Source organism: Anthonomus grandis, chromosome 5, assembly GCF_022605725.1.
Source record: "Anthonomus grandis grandis chromosome 5, icAntGran1.3, whole genome shotgun sequence".
Lineage (NCBI taxonomy): Eukaryota > Metazoa > Arthropoda > Insecta > Coleoptera > Curculionidae > Anthonomus > Anthonomus grandis.
In genome coordinates, this window is record NC_065550.1 from 3,854,294 (window position 1) to 3,878,290 (window position 23,997).

At 32.6% G+C, this 23,997-nt stretch overlaps 2 protein-coding genes across 7 annotated transcripts in view; both read left to right on the top strand.

Annotated features, from left to right (window-relative positions):
* The first annotated feature begins 11,972 nt into the window (after window positions 1–11,972).
* LOC126736138 (piggyBac transposable element-derived protein 4-like) lies at window positions 11,973–14,014 on the top strand. The gene is made up of 3 exons (XM_050440367.1): window positions 11,973–12,740; window positions 12,800–13,849; window positions 13,945–14,014. The coding sequence occupies exons 1-3, from the start codon at window positions 12,400–12,402 to the stop codon at window positions 14,012–14,014; spliced, it is 1,461 nt and encodes a 486-aa protein (XP_050296324.1). The 5' UTR covers window positions 11,973–12,399.
* Window positions 14,015–15,735: 1,721 nt separating this feature from the next.
* Window positions 15,736–23,997, top strand: part of LOC126736814 (BSD domain-containing protein 1-A-like) — a 65,209-nt gene continuing 56,947 nt past the window's right edge. For 4 of the 6 annotated variants that reach the window (XR_007660787.1, XM_050441367.1, XM_050441368.1 and 1 more), the window contains exon 1: window positions 15,736–15,897. Coding sequence is in view for 5 of the 6 variants with exons in the window: in XM_050441367.1 (XP_050297324.1) it covers window positions 15,866–15,897 (32 nt within the window). In the remaining variant the exon portion in view is untranslated. The remainder of the gene's footprint in view (window positions 15,898–23,997) is intronic. The other 2 variants (XM_050441370.1, XM_050441371.1) reach the window with 1 other exon arrangement.

Genomic DNA, 23,997 nt, shown 5'->3' on the forward strand with positions numbered 1-23,997 from the left:
CAAAGCAATAAGCCGCCGGCAGTACTAGTGCAGTTTGCATCTGAAGCAGCCCGGGCATCAGTTCTCAAACAGCGAAAATTGTTGAAATCTACGGGTATCCAAATAAAAGAGGACCTAACAAAAGATCGATTGCGATTATTCGAAAATGCGGTTAAAGTGTTTTCTTACAGGAGTGCTTGGGTTTTGCATGGTAGTGTATATGTGAAGTGTAAGGATAATATAGTGCATCGAATTTCCACACAGCAAGATCTAGATGACATTGTTAAAACTCAAAACTAAAAGGTACTGTAAACTCCTTAAATATTGTTTTTTTTTGGATTGTTAATACATATTTTTCATTTATTAAACTTAAGAGCATAGAAAGACTCGGATTTAAGAGTAATAGGTATATTACTTCTATTTATATGCTATTTTTTGTTTTGATTTTGCATTAGAAGATTTACATTTTTGTTATTTTTAGAGAATTTACTTGTGTAAAATGAAAATTGGACATCTGAATTTTAAATCAGTGTTTACTAACTTTAATGATTTTAGAATTTTATTTGAGGCTCAAAACTTTGATATTTTTTTTCTCACCGAAACATGGTTATCTGAAAACGATAATAAATCTGATGCTTTTCAAATTCAGGGTTACAAGTTTTTACGGTGCGACCGAGTCGGTAGGGGTGGAGGTATAGCGGCTTATGTAAGGAATAACATTAAACTTCAAACTTTTTCAAAGTAATGAACTTGAATATTTGTTTTTAAAGGTTACCTTAAAGTCGCTTAGTTTGGCAGTTGGGGCTATGTATAGACCTCATGATCGAAATATGAATAGTTTTAGATCAGATTGTGATGTTTTTTCCTACTTATGTCCCATTTTTGATCAGGTCATATGTTTGGGAGATTTTAACTCAGATTTTTTTAACCTTGGCAATCCCATTGCTTCCTGTTTGCAGTCTTATAACTTGAGTCAAGTAATTAGTGAGCCAACTAGGACTACGCAATATACTAGCAGAATTCTGGATCCTATATTTTTAACACGTCCTGACCGGGTAATTTCATCTGGTATCTTAGATACAAACCATATTTCGGATCATAGCCTGACATACTGTATTTTGAATATATCTATAACAAAAGTAAAACCTAGAATAATAAATATAAGAGACTATAAAAATTTTAACTTTGATAATTTGAAAAACAGGATTTAGAAGGGAAGGATTGGCATAGCTTTTTAAGGGAAAATGATGTTGATAGAAAGCTTAATATTTTGAACCAGCATATTCTCTCTACTTTTGATCAGCATGCGCCTATTATAACCATAAAAGTCTCCAAATGCAAAGCACCCTGGCTTACTCCTAACTTAAAACTCATTATGAAACAAAGAGATAATGCTTTACAAAAATTCAAGCGAAGTCGTTTACAGATTGATTGGGATGAGTATAAACAACGTCGTAATTTTGCATTGACTTGCTTACGGAGGGAGAAAAAAGCCTATTTAGATAACTTAGCTAAAAATCACACTAATCCGAAACTTCTTTGGCAATCCTTAGGTGATTTAAATGTTAAAACCCTATGACCTTCCTAAGGAATTATCTAATCCGCAAGAAATTAACAATTATTTTTGCAGTTTTTTGCAAACAGTGTCACCTGACTGTGAAAATCTAAATAAATAGCAATTTTTATAATTTAAATAATTGTTTAAAATTAGAATTTGCTACAATTGAGCAGATAAGTCATATTATTAATAAGGAATTACACTCTAATGCATATGGTGTAGATGGCATATCGGCAAGAATGCTAAAATATTGTAGCCCATTTGTTGGTAAATATATTCCTCACCTCATAAACTACTGTCTAGAAAAGCAATATTTTCCTCGTCTTTGGCGTACTGCAATCGGTAGGCCTATTCCAAAGACATCTGACCCTAAGGACTTTTCTGACCTTAGAATAGTCAGTATTTTGCCAACATTTTCAAAAGTTTTTGAAAAATTTGTTTATAAACAAATATACCAATATGTATGTGAAAAAAATATAATTCCAAACTATCAGTGTGGGTTTAGAAAAAACTATTCAACGGCGACTGCCTTAGCTACAGTAATCAGTGATATAATTGAGGCCTATGATAAAGGTGATAACGTTATTTTAGCTCTTTTAGACTTTTCAAAAGCGTTTGACAGCATTGATCATAAATTATTAATAGCTAAATTAAAATATTACGGCGTTCATTATTCGCTGATTAATTTAATATCTTCCTACCTAAAAGACAGGTTTCAGTGTGTCTCGTGCAATGATAGGGTGTCTGATTCTATATCCATTTTGTCTGGTGTTCCTCAGGGTAGCGTGTTGGGTCCTTTACTGTTTTTGGTATATACTTCTAGTATTTTGCAGTCAATAAAACATTGTAAACGCTAAGCCTATGCTGACGATACACAACTTTATTTTAATTTTAATTCTGCTGATATTGGCAAATACATTAATTAATGAAGATCTAAAAATTGTAAGTGAACTCTCAGCACAACATAATTTAAAATTGAATGCCTCAAAATCTTTATTACTAATATTTGGCCCTAAAACGAGAATTGATTTTATTAGAGAGCATTTAGATATAAATATTAATGGTGTAGTAATTCCTGTTGTTAAAACTGCAAGGAATTTGGGTATGTGGGTGGACACTGATATAAGATTTAAAATGCATAAGATTACACAAAAGGCCTACCTTTCGTTAAAACTTTTATATTCCAGCAGACATATCTTAAGCCAACAACTTCGAAAGAATCTATGTGAATCACTAGTGTTGTCAAATTTTAATTACTGCGATTTTATCTATAGACCATGCTTGGATATCAACACAAAGTATAGAATCCACAAAGTTCAAAATACTTGCGCTAGACTTATATTTGGCTTAAGAAAGTATGATCGTATTAGTGCTAAAATTGAGGAGTTGGGATGGTTAAGGATGGAAGATCGTAGAGCTCTTCATGTCGGTAACTTTCTTTACAAATTAATGACATGCCCCAATGCTTTTTATTCATTAAAAGATAAATTTGTTTTAAGAACTTTCGTACATTCACGAGTCCTACGTATTTCAAGTTCATTTACTATTCCTCATCATCGAACGGCCTTATTTAAACGAGGCTTTGTATATAACAGTATTAAATTATATAATAGGATTCCTGACAGGTTAAGATCTTTAACATATACCAAGTTTAAAAAAGCGTTTAAAGTTTTTATTATAAACCAGGAATTATGAAAGATGAGTGCATCAGTTATTAAATTATTATTCTGTTAAATTTTTTATGTGTTACAATGATTATTATTATTGTTTAAAAATGATAATATTATCTTTTGTCTAAAACTTGTAATATTTAGACATTATTAGTTTTTTTTTTAAATTATTTTGGGTACTTCCCACATAGCAAACATATATTTTATGCAAATGCTATGTATATTCATAATATCCTGACGTATATACATACAATGTCTATTTTTAATGATCTGCTTATTTTATGGATATGAAATAAATATCCATTTGTCACACACTAGGTAATACATGGAATATACTATTAGTACGTACAGTGTATATCCTGAATCTACTAGATATTGAAACTATATCCGAGGGTTACATTCTATAGATGTTCCATAACCATCTATTATATTCTATGTATCTGTTACATGTATCTTTATAGAATATACAAATACAGTTTTATTATTCCAGGATATATAATAAATATTTCCAAGGTATATAGGTACCTACATCCATGAAACATGTTCTGGATATACCATATATGCATAATTTCCTAGGTAACAAAACGACGTCTTGAATGCGTAATTTTTCGTACTTTCTGGTCTACATGACGAGTCATTTTGACGCCCTTACTACCTTAAAGTAACGTACAAATGTCACATCTAAAATGACGTCCTAAATAAAGGCTTAAATGAAATTGAAAAACGCTTCTGGAGGACGTCAAATATTTACATAGAATGACGTTTAAAGACTATTTTAGGTCATTTAAAATGACCTTAGTAAAATAGTAAGTAACTTTAAGGTCTTAAAATAGTTTTTGAGGACTTGAATATCGAGAAAAAATATTTTTGCTTAAATTCCAAATATATATTTATTTATTCATTTGTAAGTATAACAAAATAAAACAGATATTCGTTGGTTAAGGAAACCCTAAAAAAGGAGGAAGGCGAACAGGAGGAAACATTTGGCGCAAAAATACTGACAAATTTTAATTTTAATAAATAAAAGTTTGCGCCCATAAAATATGCCATGTTTTCCGGTATTTTTTTTATCTATAAACAAGATTAGATCAAGATGTAAACGCCGTATAAAATAATACTTTTTTGTATAAAACCGTATATTTCGGGCGGCAGAACAATTAGAAGTAAATTATACATTATAACCAATGTAGCTTTTTACATACACTTATATAACAAATATTTAAAATTATATATTGTTCTTAAGGCATTCTAATAGAAATTAATGATTTTATTGCTTAACTCAAATAAGAAAATTAATTCTTGTCGATATTTAAACTCTTAAAATATGAAATAATATTCTTGATCTAATCCAATTTGTATACTTAATTAAAAAAAGTCAATTGCATATCTTATTTTAGTTACGTGATAGTTTAGTTAAAGTTAATTGGCTTTGGTTTAAAAAGCAAGCCGCCTTAGTACGTAATTGTTGTACAACAGGTGCAGGTGATCCCGGGTAGAATTCTCGACATTGTTCTTATTTATTTTTTTACTACTTTTATTACTTTAAAATTTTGTTTTTTTTACCAATCAGGACGACATAAAGTCCTTCCTATAATGACGCCAAGAGACGTCATTGTCGATGTATATATCGAAGGTATAGATATTAGCAGGCGACGGTAATGTTCACAAAATATATACATATATTATTTATACTTGAACATAAAAAAATAAAGTTTATCTCAATGTGTAATATATATACATAGAACATACACGATATTTTTTGCACTTTCTGGACTTTATAGGTATATACAGTGGATATCGCATGCTATGTGGGTTTTAGGTCATTACTTTAATTTTGCTAGCCAAACACAATGTACTTTTGTTTTATCTCTTTTAAGTGTAAATCTTAATTTTCTTTTGTTAATAGTGTATTAATAAATAAGCCATCTATGGTGCTTCAGTGGTTAAGTATGAATAGCTACTGCAGCTAGACTTCGCCACTGTTTGCACCTATACCATTAATATATGAAATTAATGTTTTATACTACTTACTTATGTATTTTGTGGTATCTAATAAAAGACGATTTATTATTATTATTATTATTATTATCTTCATAGTTTCAATTCCGTTATTTTTATAATAGTTTTACTAACAAAATTAACTTCAATTGCTTTGATCTGACGCAATTTTTATCAATTCTAAATATGTTTTTGGTTTTAAACAGATTTAGAATTGATACTATTAAAATGTATTATTGTAAAGATTACATGAGTTGTTTAAACGTTATACAATGTTTTAAGTTAGGGACATAAGGTTTAATTTAAAATACAATGTGGTTTAAAAATTCACCTATTATACAATACCTTTTTATATTAAATTGCCTACTTTTTCGCAATAGATTAAGCAATCCGAAATTTATTGTCGAAATTGACAGATGCAATAATGAATCGATTTGATACCCAACAACGTGCGTTTTATACATAGCTTTTATAAATTAAATCATTCCTACATCGCAGTTTTACGTCGGTTGGGTGCTCGTTATGCTCTTCACAACGTCAGCACAGCATAAAGAAACTTTCTTTATGCTGTGACGTCAGTGAAGCACCTAGTACCAATCTCATCAATTCTTGAATAAATATTCCTCCTTCTGGAATCGTACGAAATGTGTGCACTAATCAAAATATTGACCGTGTTAGCGATGCAGTTGTCCAATATCCACACAGATCAGTGCAAAAATATGCTGCGGTTCTCCAGTTACATGAATCTAGTTTTTCTTGTATCTTAATGAAAGACCTTAATCCCTTTTTGAATAGGATTTTGTCGTCAACAGGAATGTCCTTAATTTTCATAAATGTTATATGTATATTGTTTTTTGAAACTAGTATTTGGTATTTTATTTAGCATTCTTGAATGATTAGATGCATTATCCATAACAATTACTGAATTTGGATAAATGTTAGATAATGTTGCAATAATGCCGCAGTCATATTGCTGCTGAAGATTGAAAAATGTTTTAAGCAGACAAAAGTAACGCATTTTTAACAAATCCTTCTGTACTTTCCGCATGAAGTATAATGACTCATTTGCCTATTGAGCATGGCGTATTCAAATCACAATACGTGGAATTATCAACCCAAGGGTATTTAATTACGTCATGCGTAAAACCATGTTTCATCTAAATATATTATATTATTAAGTTTATTTAATTTAGGATATAACTTAATACTAAGCCAATGTTTTAAAATAATCCAATTAAAATAAATGCAATTTTTTTGCTGCGGCATGGGCATTGATCTGCTATTGAGGACCGATGCCGACGCAGACCTGCATCGGGCGGTCTCTTTGCAAATCCGCCGCGGCATAGTATGCTGCCAGTGTACCGCCATCTTAAGATAATTCTGGGGAAAGAAGTAGGTTTAAAACTGGCCTCGGTCTATCGGGCTTTTCGTCGGCACGCTTTCATCGTTTTTATCGTCATTCAAGTGAGATTAAAAAGACTATACAAAAAGTTGAACAGCTTCTGCAAAATGTGGCGCTGCACTATCTTGCTGGAGTACCACTTTTCTCCTCGTTGCCAAGTCAACGTCTGTCAATAATTTTATAAAGTGTTATCCAAGATCGTAGCCAGGTTTAACAGAGTTCCCATTAAACGAAATCACGCCAATCTGAAAATGAACTTGATAATAGCTTCAACTTCAAATATATTACGTGCAAAATACAGTTATGCATACAGATTGGCGAATGGTTCACTACACATAACAGGCGAGATCTTCCAACGCCGCCGCCTCGACAGTACAATGGTGTTCGAGCTCGACTATTTTAAATTTTATGTTGACAGAGTATGGTGTCCCTCAATTAGGTATTATGGTGAAAATGTAGGTAGCGGGATTAGGGACAACAAATCAAACCTCAAGTTTTTAAATGGCCGACGCGACGTTTCGACGATATATATATTTTTCGTCTTTATCAAGGCTAATATAAAAAATTTAGAGGTTTTTCGTAAAACTTATGACTACCAGCCTCCGCACATATAAATCGACCAGGAACATTAATAACATTAACACAAAAGAAGACACATCACAAAAATTGTATATACATAAGGCAATCTGCGATCTTTTTTAAAACAGAAATTATAAAATACTTTACTTACAGTAGCCTTACTTACTAGCCTACTTACAATGCTTGCCTAGCAGTTGTGAGGCCCTGGGCTCGAGTATAGAGGTTGTTCCAATTGGAACTCGTGACTAAATGTGTTTTGTATATTGAAAATTAAACCGTTGTTGTTATTAAAATAAAGTATAAACTCTAATAAAAATAGAATATAAACATTATAAAAAAAAAATAAAACTAAATAATAAACCTAACCAATAATTCTTTAAATAAAAGGCTCAAAAAGACCTTCATTAACTAAAAAAAAAGGTTTAGCCTATCAAATCAAATCTGTTTCTTACTTCCAAAAGAGTTTGAGGTAAAATGGAATTGGCAGATTCAACAATTTTTTTTCTCAATCCCTCTGAATTCGTTGGCGTACTATTATGATAATCTACACAAAGTCTCGGTCTCAAAAGTCTACTATTATGATGCTTATCTCCTTAAGATAACCCCACAAATAAAAGTCATTTGGTGACAAATCAAGAGATTTTGTAGGCCATTTAAGTCCATTACAGTCCCACTAATCAGGCGATTAGATAAAGTATTTATTAAAAAAATCTTTTACTCTAACCGCATTATGAGCAGAACAGTCATCTTGTTGAAAATAGACTGATCCCAGGTATATATATTAGGGAGGAGTTGAACGGCAGACCTTGGCAGGGTTCCCACCAACCTGGAGAAACCTGGAATGTCCTGGAATTATAAAAAGCGTCCTGGAATGTCCTGGATTTTCCAAGTAGAACCTGGAGATTCTTAAACTTTTTTTATACACAATTTTTTGGATCCCTATTAATATTAAATATTAAAAAAAAAACTTCAAAAATTGGTGGGCACCTAAGCTCATACGATATACCAAATCTACCCTTCTCCATTATACATATTTCCATGCACTGGCCGAAAGAGACTAAGACTTTTTTTCATTTCCAAATTCAATTACGTTTTAAATAGACTACAAGACAATTTTTACTAAAATTTATTTATGCTCTCTTCTTGTACACCAACTAGCTCAAAACTAATATGTTTTATTCAACTCCATACCATAGAGAAATTAATATTAAATACTTTTAATTACTCTATGCTCCATACCCAATTACCATTTATTTAATACCACGCAATATATTTTAATTTATACTATAATTTTTAAAATTTACCCCCACCCATTTTTTTTGGCTTCTATCCGGTGGATTTTAATAATTGTTGTAAAAGACCTTCCTGGAGCCAAAACCCAACAAGGTACCTAATTTAATCAAAATCGGCTAAGCAGTTTTTGAGTTACAAAGACAGACGGACAACAGGTGGAAAGACGGACCACGGGACGGGCGACAAACATTTTTTAAAATCATCTTAAAACACAAAATAATATCAAAAAATTCAAATAATTTAATTTGTTTCTATTTTTGACATGATCCATGGCTTACACTACTATACAAATCGTGTGTGGGCTAAAAAATTCAATAAAACAATATAAACGGTGATCAAAAAACAGATTCCCCAAAAATAAAATATTTGCCTTGTTTTGGTCTCCTTGAAAGAATCAAAACACCTCTCAAAAGTCCTGTGTTTTGTTCCCTCATTAGTCGCGTGTAAATTGTTTCGTGCGTAGCAGAAAGAAGACGAAGAAAAAGTACTAAATCAAAGCATGGATCTAGAAATTTTATTCAATTTAATACAGGAACGTCCTGTTTTGTGGGACAAGAGAAATAAGAGTTACCACGACAGACTATTAACGCACCGAGAATGGGAAAAGGTCGGTGAAGTTACGGGAACGACATGTAAGTACAAAAATATAAAATTTATTCATTCCTATTTATATTCGATAGCTTTTTGTAAAATTCTAAATTTGGATAATATTGAGCCGAAAGAGCATTCCACCACCATTCTTGCCCGAGATAGGCGATAGTTATAGTTGTCTTTAGGATCACCTTTAATTGTCGTCTTTTCTGGAAAAGGTCTCATTAGATATTGTTTCAGAGGGAATGCAGCATCTCCCACTAAAACGTATGGTGCTTCTATATTAGACCCTGGCAAATTTTCTTCTTTGGGTAGTTGCAGTCTTCCCAGTTCAAGAGCCTGTTTAAGGGGACAATTGTCAAACACTCCTGCGTCGTTATCTTTACCATAGGAGCCTACATCAACCATTACAAACTTATAATTTGCATCAGTTACAGCCAGTAATCCGATTGAAAAGTAACCCTTGTAGTTATAATACATAGAACCAGAGTTTCTCGGTTTTTTTATGCGGATGTGTTTCCCGTCGATGCTTCCAATGCAGTGAGGATATTGCCATCTGCCCCAAAAGCTTTGCGCTATTAGTTTGAAGTCTTTTACAGTGGGTTTAGCCATGTGAACTGGTAATAATGTTTTCCATATGGCTATACAAACTTCTGTGACAATCTTGGAAACAGATGATTTCGAAATTCTGAATAAGAAAGCGATTTGGCGAAATCGTACCCCAGTAGCTGAAAGTTTGTACCCAAGTATCTGAAATCAAAACGTTATTTATTTATACAAGCTCTAAAAATTATTTGATGTAACAGAGTAAAACATTCAGAACAACCCGAGGAACAGCCCTTAAAAAAAAAATATTTCCATTACAGTACAACTGGAGTATGGAATAAAAGCAGGTTTAATTCACAAATTTTTTGTTTCAGATAATACCGTTAAGAAAAAATGGAAACATCTGCGAGATACTTATTGTAGAGAATTGAAAAACATTCCAAAACCCCGTTCAGGAGCTGATGCTGATAGCGAACCAAAATATAAAGGCACATGGCCTTATTTTGAATGCATGTCATTTTTAAGAATAATAATAAAGCCTCGAAAAACTATTGGTAACATCGGACAATCAGAAAATTTACAAGAATTCTCTAACGAAGAAGGCAATAGTACAATTCTATCGGAATCGGCAACTATGGATGACGAATGAGAAAACACGGGTGAACATAACATAATTATTGAAGAAATTAGTGAGCTTGAGTCGTGGATGTCTATGGCAGAGGACAGCAGTTTTACAGCATGCATGAAAAGCAATGATCACATCACTCTGCAACCAGGGACTACGATTTCCACATCTGGGCTAGACACACAAGACTGCATCATTCTCCAACAGATGCCCTCTACTTCCATTTTTAAGCAGACGCCGTCACGTTCCATGCCTCCAAAGCGCGCAGCTCCAGTAACACAAAATCGCCCTTGTAAGAAAAAAAAAGTTGGCGAAGAATTTCATGAGGCTTTTCTTGAAATTGAAAGAGAGAAAATAAACTTTTTGCGTAAGGAACAAATCAACGAGGACGATGATGACATAGGCTGATTCAAGTCTTTATTACCGTTTATGAAACAACTCCCAGCATTAAATAAACTGCAGTTTAGGACACATATGCAACAAATATTAATAAAAGAACTGAAAAAAAAATTATTCAGCTTTGCCCTCCTCTAAGGTTACTCCTACAAACATGTTAGAGTAGATCATAAGTAATAATCACTGTATTGAGATATTAACTATATTATTCAAAATTTCATGAGATTTTTTTGTGAACTTTTTTTTTACTTACCTCACGGTCAGCATTAATCTTTCTTCGACAGATATAGGCCGTTGGAAGGTTGTAGAACTTAATAGTATTGCAGGTTTTATAGCCTTTAAAATGTAATCAAATGTTGTTGGTAACATTCGTGCATACTCCTTAACTTTGGTGGGTTGACTTCTCAACTGTTCATACAGATAATGGAATTCATCATGTAAATGCCTTTCCAAGTATTTAATATTGGTTTTACTTCTTTTGCGTTGAAATTTTTTCACGAATTTGTATTTCAAGTAAGAGTTTTCGAGCAAAAAAGAAATGCGTTTGTTCATAGTGAAACCACAGTGAAACGCTGTGGCATGACTGTGAGCCACGCGATTCCCACATAGGACAGCGGCATCGAATCTCATCGCTTCGCCCCTCATCGCATTATAGACACATCGCATCGCGCGTAGCCGATCGAGAGTTCTAGCCGTGACACTGCTTTCGTGGCGTCAAAATTGAAGCCGAGATTTGGTGGCGCACGCCGTACAGTGGAACGACTACGTGGAGATACCGCGGGACCTAATATTTTACATTTTACAAGATAATATATTTTTTTATCATTACGTATTTTTAGGTATATGATAAATGTTTTAAATATTTTTTAATATTTATTTTATTGGAAAAAATATACATAAACGGTGTTTCGCATTCGTCTACCCTCAAAATACAAAAATGGATAATTTACCCCAAAGTTGCACATTATTTACTTGTAAAAGAATATGCCATATAAAAAAATATATATATTATATTTTATGTGGTTTTGAAGATTATTGAAAAAAAAACAAATTTTCAAAAACTTATTCTTGACAATTTTGTGGGTTATCTTGGTTGCTATTGGAAAGTTTTTGCATTGCTGTATTACTTTTTCGTAAAAATGTTAATGCCGAAAACGAAATTAGGTAGGTACGTACCTACGCCAAATTTTTGTTGCTTATTTAAAAAATCGAAAATTTGAATGATTCCGAAGATAATAAAAAAAAACAAAAAAAAAAATGTAAAATCCATTGTAATTTTTAACTGAGCTTAAACAGGAATGCAGCAAGAGGTAGGCATTATTCTAAATAAAATTAACCCTTTGCGGTCGTTGTCATGTCTGACATGACACCAGGCGTAGTCGTTCACGTTTACACAAAACTTTGCTTTGAGATCGTTTGTCATGCCCTACATGACAAGGCAAAAAGCCGATTCTACTCGTTGTCATGTCTCTCATGACACATTTTCAAAGTCGATTTACTCGTTATTCATTTATACCATGACAAAACCGATAACAAATTTGAATTCCGCGGGAAACTTTATTTAGGAATACACATGCTTTTTTTATGCAAGTCGTGACTTATTTGGCAACCTTGCGATTTTTTTGTTGAGTGCCGGTCGCGACAAATACACGTGCATTCTTATTTAGTCTTATTTGAGTATTTGAGAGAGTTAGGTATGCAGATTTTGTTTGTGTTTTTTTAATATTTTGTAAGATTCGGATGTTTGTTTATAGTTATAATTATGGCGAAAAGAGCATTAACGGACACGGAGTTAGAGGAACTATTATACGTAGACGAGGAGGAGTTTGACTTGGATCAGTTTAGTTCAGAGAGTGACGAATGGGAGGATATAGATCAAAATCTCAGTGAAAATGATTCTGACGAAGAGTCTGAGGAACGTGTTTATAATTTAAATTTATGGAGGCCATGGACAGCAAATGAACCAAGATTTAAAATATTCCCTTTCTTAGAAGATGTTGGATACCATCCACCACGAAATAACCAGCCAGTGTCCGAACTAGATTTTTTTCAGTTATTTTTTACGGACGAACTTATACAAGCAATTGTGGATGAAACAAATAGGTATGTATTTAATTGTATTATATTTCAAGCAAAAGAAAAATGTGTAAATATATTTTTAGATATGCTGCAGAAAAAATTTTAATAAACACGCCGCTCACAAAAAGGTCAGTTTGGAAGTCTTGGAAACCAGTCACATTAGAAGAATTTATGGCATTTTTGGGCGTTTTACTTAATATGGCCTTAAATCCAAAGACCGAACTATCTGACTATTTTTCTAATAACTGGATCGACCATCAACCCTTTTTCAAAGATATTTTTTCGAGGGACAGATTCATGCAAATTTTTTGGAATCTTCACGTTTCTCCACCCGAAGAAGAGCAGATGGGAGTGAAGAGTCGTAGCGCCAAAGTGAAAAATGTGTTATGGTATCTGGAAACACAATTCAAGAAGTTTTATACTCCAGATAAGAATATTTCTGTAGACGAAAGTACTATTGGTTTTAAAGGCAAAGTATCCTTTAAAGTTTATAATAAAGCCAAACCTACAAAATGGGGAATAAAAGTATATGTGCTTGCAGATTCAAAAAATGGTTACATATTTACGATGGAGCCATATTTGGGAACTCAAACAACCCAGGGATTGATACGCCCAGATTTACCAGCAACCGCCCGCATAGTAGTTCATTTGGTGCAAAAACTTCTTAATTCTGGAACTGGTTCGGGAGGTTACCATATATTTATAGATAGATATTATTCAAGCCCTTTGTTAGCACGCGAGTTACATAAAATAAACATACATGTAACGGGTACTGTAATGGCTAATCGACAAGGAATTCCGACAGAATTAACTACCGCATATACAAGAAAATTTAAAAAAGGCGAGATATCTTCCAGGCATGACAATTCTATATCAGTACTGGCATGGAAAGATAAAAGAGTTGTTCTTATGTTATCTAGTGTATATGACAACTCAGTACAAAATATAACCAGGCGAACGAAGACCGCTGAAGGGCGTTGGATTGAAGAAGTCATAGAAAAACCTACAGTTATATATGAGTATAACAAATTTATGGGAGGGGTTGACGTTGCTGATCATTATGCAGCAAGCTATCAATTTTTGCGAAAAACAAGTAAATGGTGGCGAAAAGTATTTTTCTGGTTATTAGATGTGTCGATAAATAATGCCCTTATATTACAAAAAATAGCAACAAATAATCAGCAACTTCGATCGAGGAATTTCAGGAAAAAATTAGTTATTCAATTAGTTGGAAACTACAGAAATACATCCAGACGTCGATCAGCTTATGGTGCCGAGGATATTTCTCGCCTAAATAATAGGTTCCATGCCATTTATGCAAGAAAAAATAATTCCGATTGCAAAGTTTGCAGTGATCGATCAAAAAAAGGTGGCCGAAAAACTACTACCTATTATTGCAAAACATGTCAAGACCACCCTGCTTTGCATCCCGGGGAGTGCTTTGAGAAATATCACACCGAGGAAAATTACAGATAAATACGTGTTCTTTTTTGTTTTTTTTTTAGAATAAATATCATGCTTTCCTATAAACTATAAAATGCGTTTTATTTTTAACTTTCTTGATAAAAAAAATTGTTCTAAAAGTATATTAAAAAGCTCTCCGATAAAAAAAGAAATTTGCTGCCATTTATTACATGATATATTACAAATATTTACTAAAACTTTATTTTTTTATTTTACTCAATATATCTTTTATACTTTCGCTAAATTTTAATATTGTAAGGCAATTAGAATAACAAATAACAATAAATAAACCTATCAAGTCCCATAAAATATATTCGTTGCAAATTAGCCTCCGAGCTGTACGGAGAATCAGCGGTAATTACCGAACGAGCGGGATGGTTGTCATGGTATAGATGACAACGATCTGTGCTCTTATCTGAAAGTTGCACTGCCGTCCGCAAAGGGTTAAGATTGTAAAATGTAAGTTAAAAATAAAATTGTTAATTTACCCACCTAATTTAAATACCGAATCTTTATTCTTTTTAAAACTCAAAGCGAGTATCAAAATAGTTTGGTAGTTTAAAATTTTAAATGCGTAATCTTACTATAAACTACAATAATAACTGCAGTAAAATATTATTTCGAATCAACGCAAAATATCTGCCCCAGCGCGGAATTTTTGCCATCGCGATGCAGTCGTCGCCTCGCATGATTTCGGCTTGTGTTGTGAGGTATCGATGGAAGCGGGGATAAGTGTCCAGGCTAGAACTATCGATCGGCTACGCATCGCGTCGTTAGCTTCGTCGCAACTGATCGCTCACGTAGGACACTGCGTAAGAGTAACGAATAATCGCTCGTCAGCTGATACCGCTTCTCTTAAGTATTTTTCTTTTCAATTTCTGGTCGGATCAAAATAAAAAAAAAATAAAATTGTTTTTCGTTTATACGCAAATCCGTTCAAGAAACCAATTCTTTGACCATTTTCTTTTTTTCCTGTTTTTCCTCGAATAGTAACAAACCTATGGCAACACCAACTGCAACATTTTGTTTTTTTGAATATTCATGAAAGGCCATTTTATTATTCACTCTCAAAAAACCAGCGAACTGTGTGATACCGTTTGCGATACTGTCTTAAGGTGTGGGTACTACTAATATATGATACGGTATCATGAGACCTCGCCTCGCGACGTATCTCGAGACAAGTCTCACAGTGTGTGGGCTACTTAATGTACTACCTACTATTAGTTTTATATTGTACCAGCTAGTGAGTTTGATCTTTTTACTTGTTACATCACTGAATTTATTGTATTATCTGCACAGTTTCTAAGCTAAGAAACTATGAAGACACAACATTGAAGAAAAATACGGCACAGCCAAAATACGCACAGCTGTAGTCAAATATTTATGAATTGAATGAATAATAAATTGACTTAACTGTCAATCAAAGAAAAAACATTATATTTCTAAATGTTTTTATTTTTTGCCAGGCTATTGTAAAAATGGATCTTAAATTAAATAAAATACGGTTGCTACATTTTTAAAACAACAATGACATTTAGGGACAACTTCAGGTTATAAAAACAATCATGGCCGCCGTTACGTCATTGACGCATTGAGAAACAAAACAAAGACTGGTTCCGTCAGAATCTTGTCACGAAAAAAAAACATTAAAAATTGCAAAATTTTCAGTGTAAAAATTGATAAATATGGCAGAAAATAATACGGAGGGTTCAGAAAGGTAAGTCGCATATTTCGGTTAGTATTAAGGTATATCACATTCGTTTCCGAACATTAATATTTTACACCAGATTGTAGGGTCAAATCCAACAGCTGATTTCCTATTAAACAATACTACATTTTTTAAATTGGCTGCTTCTAACAATATATTGCATAGTTTTGTCTGGAACTATTACTTACTCGTACCTCATGATTCTAAGTAGGCAATAAATTAATCAAAACAATAAGTAATTTTTCAAAACAATTTTTATTTACTTTAGCTCTAGATCTATAAAGATATTATTTAAGTGCATTTTTATATTGTGTTTCTAGGAATGATGTAACTGATACTATAAAAGATATTATAAAGTTAAAAAAAAATCTTTAATATAATACAAGGGCACACTTACTCAGGCATTTAAGCATTATTACCTAGATCTTAATTCTATCATTAATGCAATATGAGTGGAAAAAAAAGTTTATATAACTTTTCAGTTGACTCTTAAACCAAGTTAAAATTAATTAGAAAAAAACTTGGACAAAATGAAATGATTGGAGTGTTCATTGTCAGCAGTGTTTTGATATACACAATCATCTACAGGATGTCACTGCTATAAGTGATAACTTTGCCAACATACAGTTGGGAGAAAAATTATTTGGCCACCTTAATTTCTTTTGTAAAATTAAAACTTTTTGTAGAATTGAAACTTATGCAATAAAAGATTCTTGGATAATTATATTATAAATATATACACAGTTAGTTGTAGACCTAAATTAGTAACACAGGGTTTAATATTAATAACTACTTTAAAAAAAAATACAAATTCTGAAAAAGCAAAGAATTCATTCATCCACTTAAATGTATTACTGAAAATTCAACAAATATTTAAAAACTAATAATGGGTGGGATATCCTTTTGATTTTATAATTTCTGCCAATGTATTAGGCATCGATTCTACAAGTTTCTTGGTAAAATCTATTTCAATATTGGACCACTCTTGACATTAAAAGCAATAAATCTTCTTTGTTCACTATTTTATGTTTTTTTTACTCTTTCCTTTAGTTCAGACCACACATCCATAATTCCATCAATAAAATGGAGCTGACACACTTCATGCCATGACATACATCCCCATAGGAGTACAGAACCACCTCCGTGTTTTACTGTAGGGATTAGGTTTTTGGGATTGTAAGCTTTCCCACGCTAATCTATACACTTTCTATACACTAAAGTTTTCTTTGATTAACCAAACAATTAAATTTTTGTTTTGTCTGTAAATATCACATTTTTCCCATCCTCTATAATTTTGCGTAAATGTCTTTGAGCAAACTCAAGGTGTTTATTTCTATTTTTCTTATTTATGAATGGCTTCTTTCTTGCTACCCTGGCCCATATATCCTGGACATAAAAAATTCTCTTATGATCACTAGCTAAGCTTTTTACTAAGTCTATAGCACTCGTCTGTGGGTTTTCCTTTACTTCTTTAAGCATTTTTTGTTTCTCTCAAATGGTCAGTTTACTTTTTTTCCTCTCCCTGGCAATGTTTTTGTTGTATGAGTGGTTTCATATTTTTTTATAATATATTGAAGTGTTGAGCGAAAGTGAAATGAAGTTGAAGCTTGAAACTAATTTTCCTATTTCTCTTTGAGATTTTTCTTCTTGATATAATTTTATTATCAAATCTCTGATTTCCTGTGGAACTTCTGATAATTTGTGACCCATTTTTAAATTTACTAATGCTCTTTATGACAAACAATAACAAACTGTGTGCTAAATATCCTTTAGAATCTATATTTACCAATTTTTTGCAACCAAAAGTAAAGATAAGAGAATTTCATTGACATTATTACTGCAAATTGTTAATGGACGAAATAACTTTGCTCATCAAGATTTTATCAGATTATCTTATTTCTTTTAAAGGTTTTAAACAAGTGAAAAAAAATGTATGCTGTATATTTATTTTTTGGGAAACAGCCTACATATCCACTGACTTCCTTTTAAATTTTTACTTAAGTGCGAGGTAGCATTCTTGTATGAAATTCATGTATGTATTCACCTATGAAAAATTGGGGTGGATGAATAATAAATCTGCCGACTTTAGATAATATAAAGCTATTAGTCCTCTCTCAGTCCCTATTGAAACTATTCACTTTAAAGTAATATCTGAATAAAGTAATATAATATTTATGAATCTTTCTCTCATGAAATGAAAGAAGAAGAAAGAAAGAAAGAAAATGTGCTATATTACGTAAGACAACAAAATCTTGTGTACAAGCATCCTAAAAACTAAAAAATTCCAAATTTATTTTAAATTTCAAATTTCAAACAAACATAACATCTAAAACACTTTACCATAACATTTACACACATTACCAAAATTAATCATAACAAAACAGATTGAGAAAAAAAAAGCATCTTTTTGATAAATTTCATTAAAAAATAAGTAAAGCTGTCAATAAAACAGAATTTAGAAGAAGTAAATTAAATTATTTAACCGGAAACAAAACTAAAACACTAAAATGATGTCAAAGCACAGGTTAAAAGGTATCATTGAAAAAATCGTCAAGGCTATAATATGCCCTGAATAATAAAAGTGATTTTAATTCCTTTTTGAATCTCTTAACTTCTAAAATTTGTCTGATACATAGAGGAACATGGTTGTACATTTTTTTGCTAAGGTATATAAGTGAGTTCTTGGTGAGGGAGGATGTAGGGATTGGTAAGGGAAAATCGTTAACCTGGCGAGTCATATGACCAGTGTTAGAGGGAGGTTTAGGACATTTATGAATAAGAGTAGCTGTTTCTAAGATAAAAAGAGAAAAAAGAGTTAGGATTTTTTGAGATATAAAGAGAGGTTTACAAGAATCTCTTAACCCAGCGGAACATAGGTATCTAACTGCCTTTTTTTGAATCACAAAAATTATGTTTAATAATCCCTTGTTGCTTAAACCCCAAAAAGGCAAGCCATAACGAAGGTGGGACTCAATAAGAGAAAAGTACACTGAACGTGCAACTACCCCTCCCAGCTCATGCCCCGCCATTCTTACTGCAAAGCATCCAGAGGATAATTTTGATGCAAGATTTAGGATATGATCTTTGAAGCGAAGGCGACCATCAATGGTAATACCAAGGAACTTACAGCTTTCTTTGTTTTGCAAGGGGGAGTTTTCACTAAACATAAGGCCCTGAACGTCACACTTAAATCCCATAATAAAGATTTTGCCCACATTAAATACAAGCCTGTTTGCAGCACACCACTCCGATAAAATCTTAAGATCCTCAAAAACCTGGGCTCTAACATTATCAGAATCTCTATGATTCCATAAAATGGTGGTATCATCAGCAAACTGAACCACTTTGCCCTGCAGTTTTATTGAACCCAAATCATTTACATAGAGCAAAAATAATAGTGGTCCTAACACTGAACCCTGAGGTACTCCAGTTTTAAGGGATCTGGAATTGGATAAACATCCAGATACTGTAACTCTTTGGGTACGATTAGACAGATAGGATTCCAGCCATTGCAATGCCACACCTCTAAAGCCATAATTATTGAGCTTAGACAGCAGTATTCCATGATCTACACAATCAAATGCCTTGGATAAATCGCAAAACACTGCCGCCGCGGACTCTCCAGAATTTAAGGACACATAGACACTCTCCAAAAAGCCGAAAACAGCGTCATGAGTCCCTTTTCCCGTTTGAAATCCAAACTGATTTGCAGATAAAATGCAATTATGTTGCAAAAAAGATAAAATTCTGATTTTTGCAAGTTTTTTCAAATCTTGGAGAGGGTAGATAATATAGAAATTGGACGGAAATTACAAGGCTCACTCACATCTCCACCCTTATAAAGAGGGATAACCACTGCCTCCTTCAAACATGCTGGAAAGATGCCATTATGAAAGGAATTGTTTATGGCAGAAGCTAAGGCATTCAATGCTGAGTCAGGCAAAAGGAGTAGTAATTTTGATGATATTCCATCAGCTCCAGCTGATTTATGGTTTTTTAAGCTTTTAATTGCATCTCTAACATCAGTAAGGCTAACAGGATAAAAGAAAAAAGAATTTTTGAACTGACACTTGTTGAATATAATGCAAAGGATCACTATTAGTATTCACATCCTTGAGCAATAAATGAGGAATATTACAGTAATAATCATTTAAACTATTTGGTCTCACTTCTGGTTCTGAAACTTTCTTGTGAGAATGCCTGAAGTCATTTATAATTGACCAACATTCTCTCTGCCTATTTGAGGACATATTCAAGCGGTCACTATAATATTTAACCTTAGCTGCTTTTATCGTCTTTCTATATAGACTACGATATTTCTGATGATAAAGAATAATGTTTGCATTAGTTGTAAACTTGCACAGCTTAGCCAAAAAACGGAGGTTTTTAGCTGAAGTTCTGAGGCCTGCTGTGACCCATGGTTTCCTATTTTTCATTTTAAGCCTCTTTTTAGGAAAACACTGATTGATCTTGTCACATAAACGAGTCAGGAGCCATTTCAACTGCATTCCAATTAACCAAAGCTGCAGTAGAAGAAAAAGCATTAAAATTTGCTCTGCTGAAAGTTCTTCCTATATAATGAGATGAAGGAAATACAGTGTTGCATGGAATCCTAGCGAGAATGGCTTCATGGTCAGAAATACCAGATGAGAGTACTCTACATGACACATCATTTAAATTTGTACACAAATAATCAATAGTAGTTGCAGATGAGGATGTTATATGTGTGGGTGAAAGAACATGCATCTTCAAGTCATAAGATTCCAATATACTTAAAAGGGATGTATGATATGATGGCATTCTTACATCAGTGAAGTTAATATTAAAGTCACCAGCCAATATAACTATGGAGTGTAGAGATAATTGGGATAATAGAGAATCAAGTTTGTCCAGGAACATACCAATATCTCCTGTGGGTGGTCTATAAACACAAAGAACATATAAATTAAATCTCTTACAAAAACAAAGGGAGAATTCAAAAACCTTCTCCAACAGAAAGCTATCATACTTATTAATTTTACAGAAAAAAGCTTCAATTGTTTGTTTAACTAAAATAGCTGTTCCTCCATGTATGGAGTGTTGCTGACAAAAAATTGATATAGGAATATAATCAGATATTAAGAAACATTCGTTAGGCTTTAACCAGTGCTCAGTTAGTAATACAATATCAGGAAAATCACATGAATCAAGTAGAAGATGAAGCTCGTCCATTTTATTTCTTAGAGACTGTATATTTAAAATAAAACTACTGAAACTTTTCACATGCTTATTTTCAATGTTATTTATAGAATGTGAGTGAGATTCATCTTCTGTGTATTTATCTATAAAAAAGAATCCCTATCACAGTCAGTATCTAGAAGTCCAGATTGATTACTTGGTTTTATTGTGGACACATTTTTTGATGAAATGCTACTTTTGAAATGTTTTAAAATATGGGTATACAGTAATAATGCCAAATCTGATCCAAAGTTGCTGGCATGATTAGACTCTAAAATTCTATTTAGATTAATATTATTGGCGTGAAATATTCTATAGAGAGCCTTATTGCTATTATAAATTACATTATGGTTTGGATACATGTAAGGGCTTGTCATCACTAAACTATTGCTGTGTAAATGTATAAATTTTTTTAAAATATGGAATGATGAGCAAATACCATTTAACATTAAAATCAACATATCATTTTCTGTAAATTCCTTAACCATAGATGATGCAGTATAAATCAGTTCATTGTTTGCACTTCCTAGCTTCAGGAAACACTGGACTTTGTAGTTAGCTTCAAACTTCAGACGCAATTTCTTCAGGAACACTCTACTACAGTTTCCACCCACAAAAAGAAGCCTAGGTCGATTATCAACGCAAGAAGCATGAAGATGCAAAGATATTGATGAAATAGGATATATGTTGCCATTTTGCATTATATATCCTATATTGCATCTATGTTGGCTAAGATTTTTAATCTTTAGTAGGACATGCAACATGCAACCTCTTTTCAATGCAGCAAGGATTATTTCCTTCAGAAAATACTAGAGTTATTGGTACCAGACATGATCAATGACTTTGTTGCACCTAGACATATATTTCCTCCAATGCAGCTTTCACGGCTTGTTTGCATTTAGTTCCAAAAAAATGTCTGGGACTAAGTGTTGTGAATAGAGAACTAGCAGCTATTTCAGATTGGTTATCTCCACATGGTTTGTTGCATAATGCAAGGAAGAGTGTTCACTTGATGATTGGACCTCAGTTCATTAAAGCCAAATTTAATCTTTTTAATTTTTCCTGCTTTCATATAAATAGAGAAATTATTCTATTTGTGGAATAAATATACAAATTTGGCGCTTATTTTTTATGTTCACTTAAATTTCAAGCCTTTTGTCTATTAAAGAAATTCACCTCTGTATATCATAAACTAAAATTCCTATAGCCATTTAAATAACATACTTCACATTAAATATATATTGGTTAAATATCTCATTTTATCTCAGCTTGACTACTATGATGTTGTATACTACAACTTCCTTAAAGCAGAGTTTAGGAGAAAAATTCAAGTGGCTCAAAGTTCTGACATGGGCTTTGTATATGGAGGATGAAAGTTCACATGATTCCTACATAATATGTAACACATAAAATTCAAAAATATAAATTTTGTATTGGCCTTAATTTTGGCTTGTTTGTGCATCACATTCTTAAGAATGGCTCTCCACCTTATTTGATGGAGTGTCTGGTACCAAGAAGTACCCTACATAGTCCTAATCTTATGCAGACAACCAGATGTCTCATTCCTTCACAACAGGATGGTAAATGGGAAGGCTGTTTCGCATATAGAGTGGTTGTTTTTTCCTAATACCAATTATATATTGATTATTCAAAATAATTGGTCTCAGTTTAAAAATCTTTACTCAGGGATCTACAACAAATGATGCTGTGCTTACCATAGTTTTGTTGATCATGGCCTGCTCTTGGATCGGCTGATTGTAATGGGTATATCATACTCAGTTTTTTGTTTTTTGCAATCATATATGAGAAGTTGGATCCTAATGGTAAAGATTGGCAAAAGCACTTCAAATAGATATAGGGCTACCTCAGGTGTACTGCAAGGTACCATCTTAGGTCCCCTTCTTTTTATATTATTTATAAATGAACTTCCTGACTGCGGATCAAAATCTTTGGGACTTTTTTTTGCAGATGACTTTAAACTTTTCAAAATAATAACTAACCTTCAAGATTGCATTTTACTTCAGAACGACATAGACAATATCATTCTATGGTTTCGGAACAATAAAATGTAATTAAATGTTACTAAGTGTTCTATTATAAGTTTTTCACTGAAGGTAAATATTATTGAGTATGATTCCAAAATTAATGGGTTCATCCTGGAGCGTAAGACTAAGCTTAGGGATTTGGGAGTCACTTTTCAAAGTGATATGAAATTCAATAGACATTATACAGAAATGGTCAATAAAACTTATAAGTCTTTGGGGTTTGTGATTAGAAATAGCAAGACATTTGAGCTAGACTATTGTTAGGCTTTATAATGCCCTGGTTAGACCACATTTGGAATATGCTGCAAAAATTTGGATGCCATCTGTATACATTCACATAGATTATATAGAAAAAGTGCAAAAGAGATTCCTAAGATACCTCTATGTTAGGACAAATAATGCTTATCCATGTATGGTCTCATACAGAAGCATGCTGGCCAGCTTCCAATTTACAAACTTATTGGACAGAAGAAACAAACAGGCTGTGATTTTTATAGATTCTATCCTAAACAATAAAGAATATAGAGACTGTGATTTAGCTAAGTACATATATGTATTTCAATGTTCCTAAGATTAATTTGAGAATTCTAGACTACAATTTATTCAAAATAGACCTAGTGAGCCCTTAATAGGATGCATAAATAAATAGAATGCTACTGATATGGAACCACATACTTAAAAAGAATCACATAGATATTTTTAATGTAACTCAACCTTAATTGCAAACTACCCTTGCTAATGTTTATTAAGCCTTAGGTGGAAAGTCAATTGTGTTTATTTTATCTCTTTCCTTTCCTACAAAGATGTAAATTTGTATGTGTTTTCCCTTTTCAATTTTATGTATGTT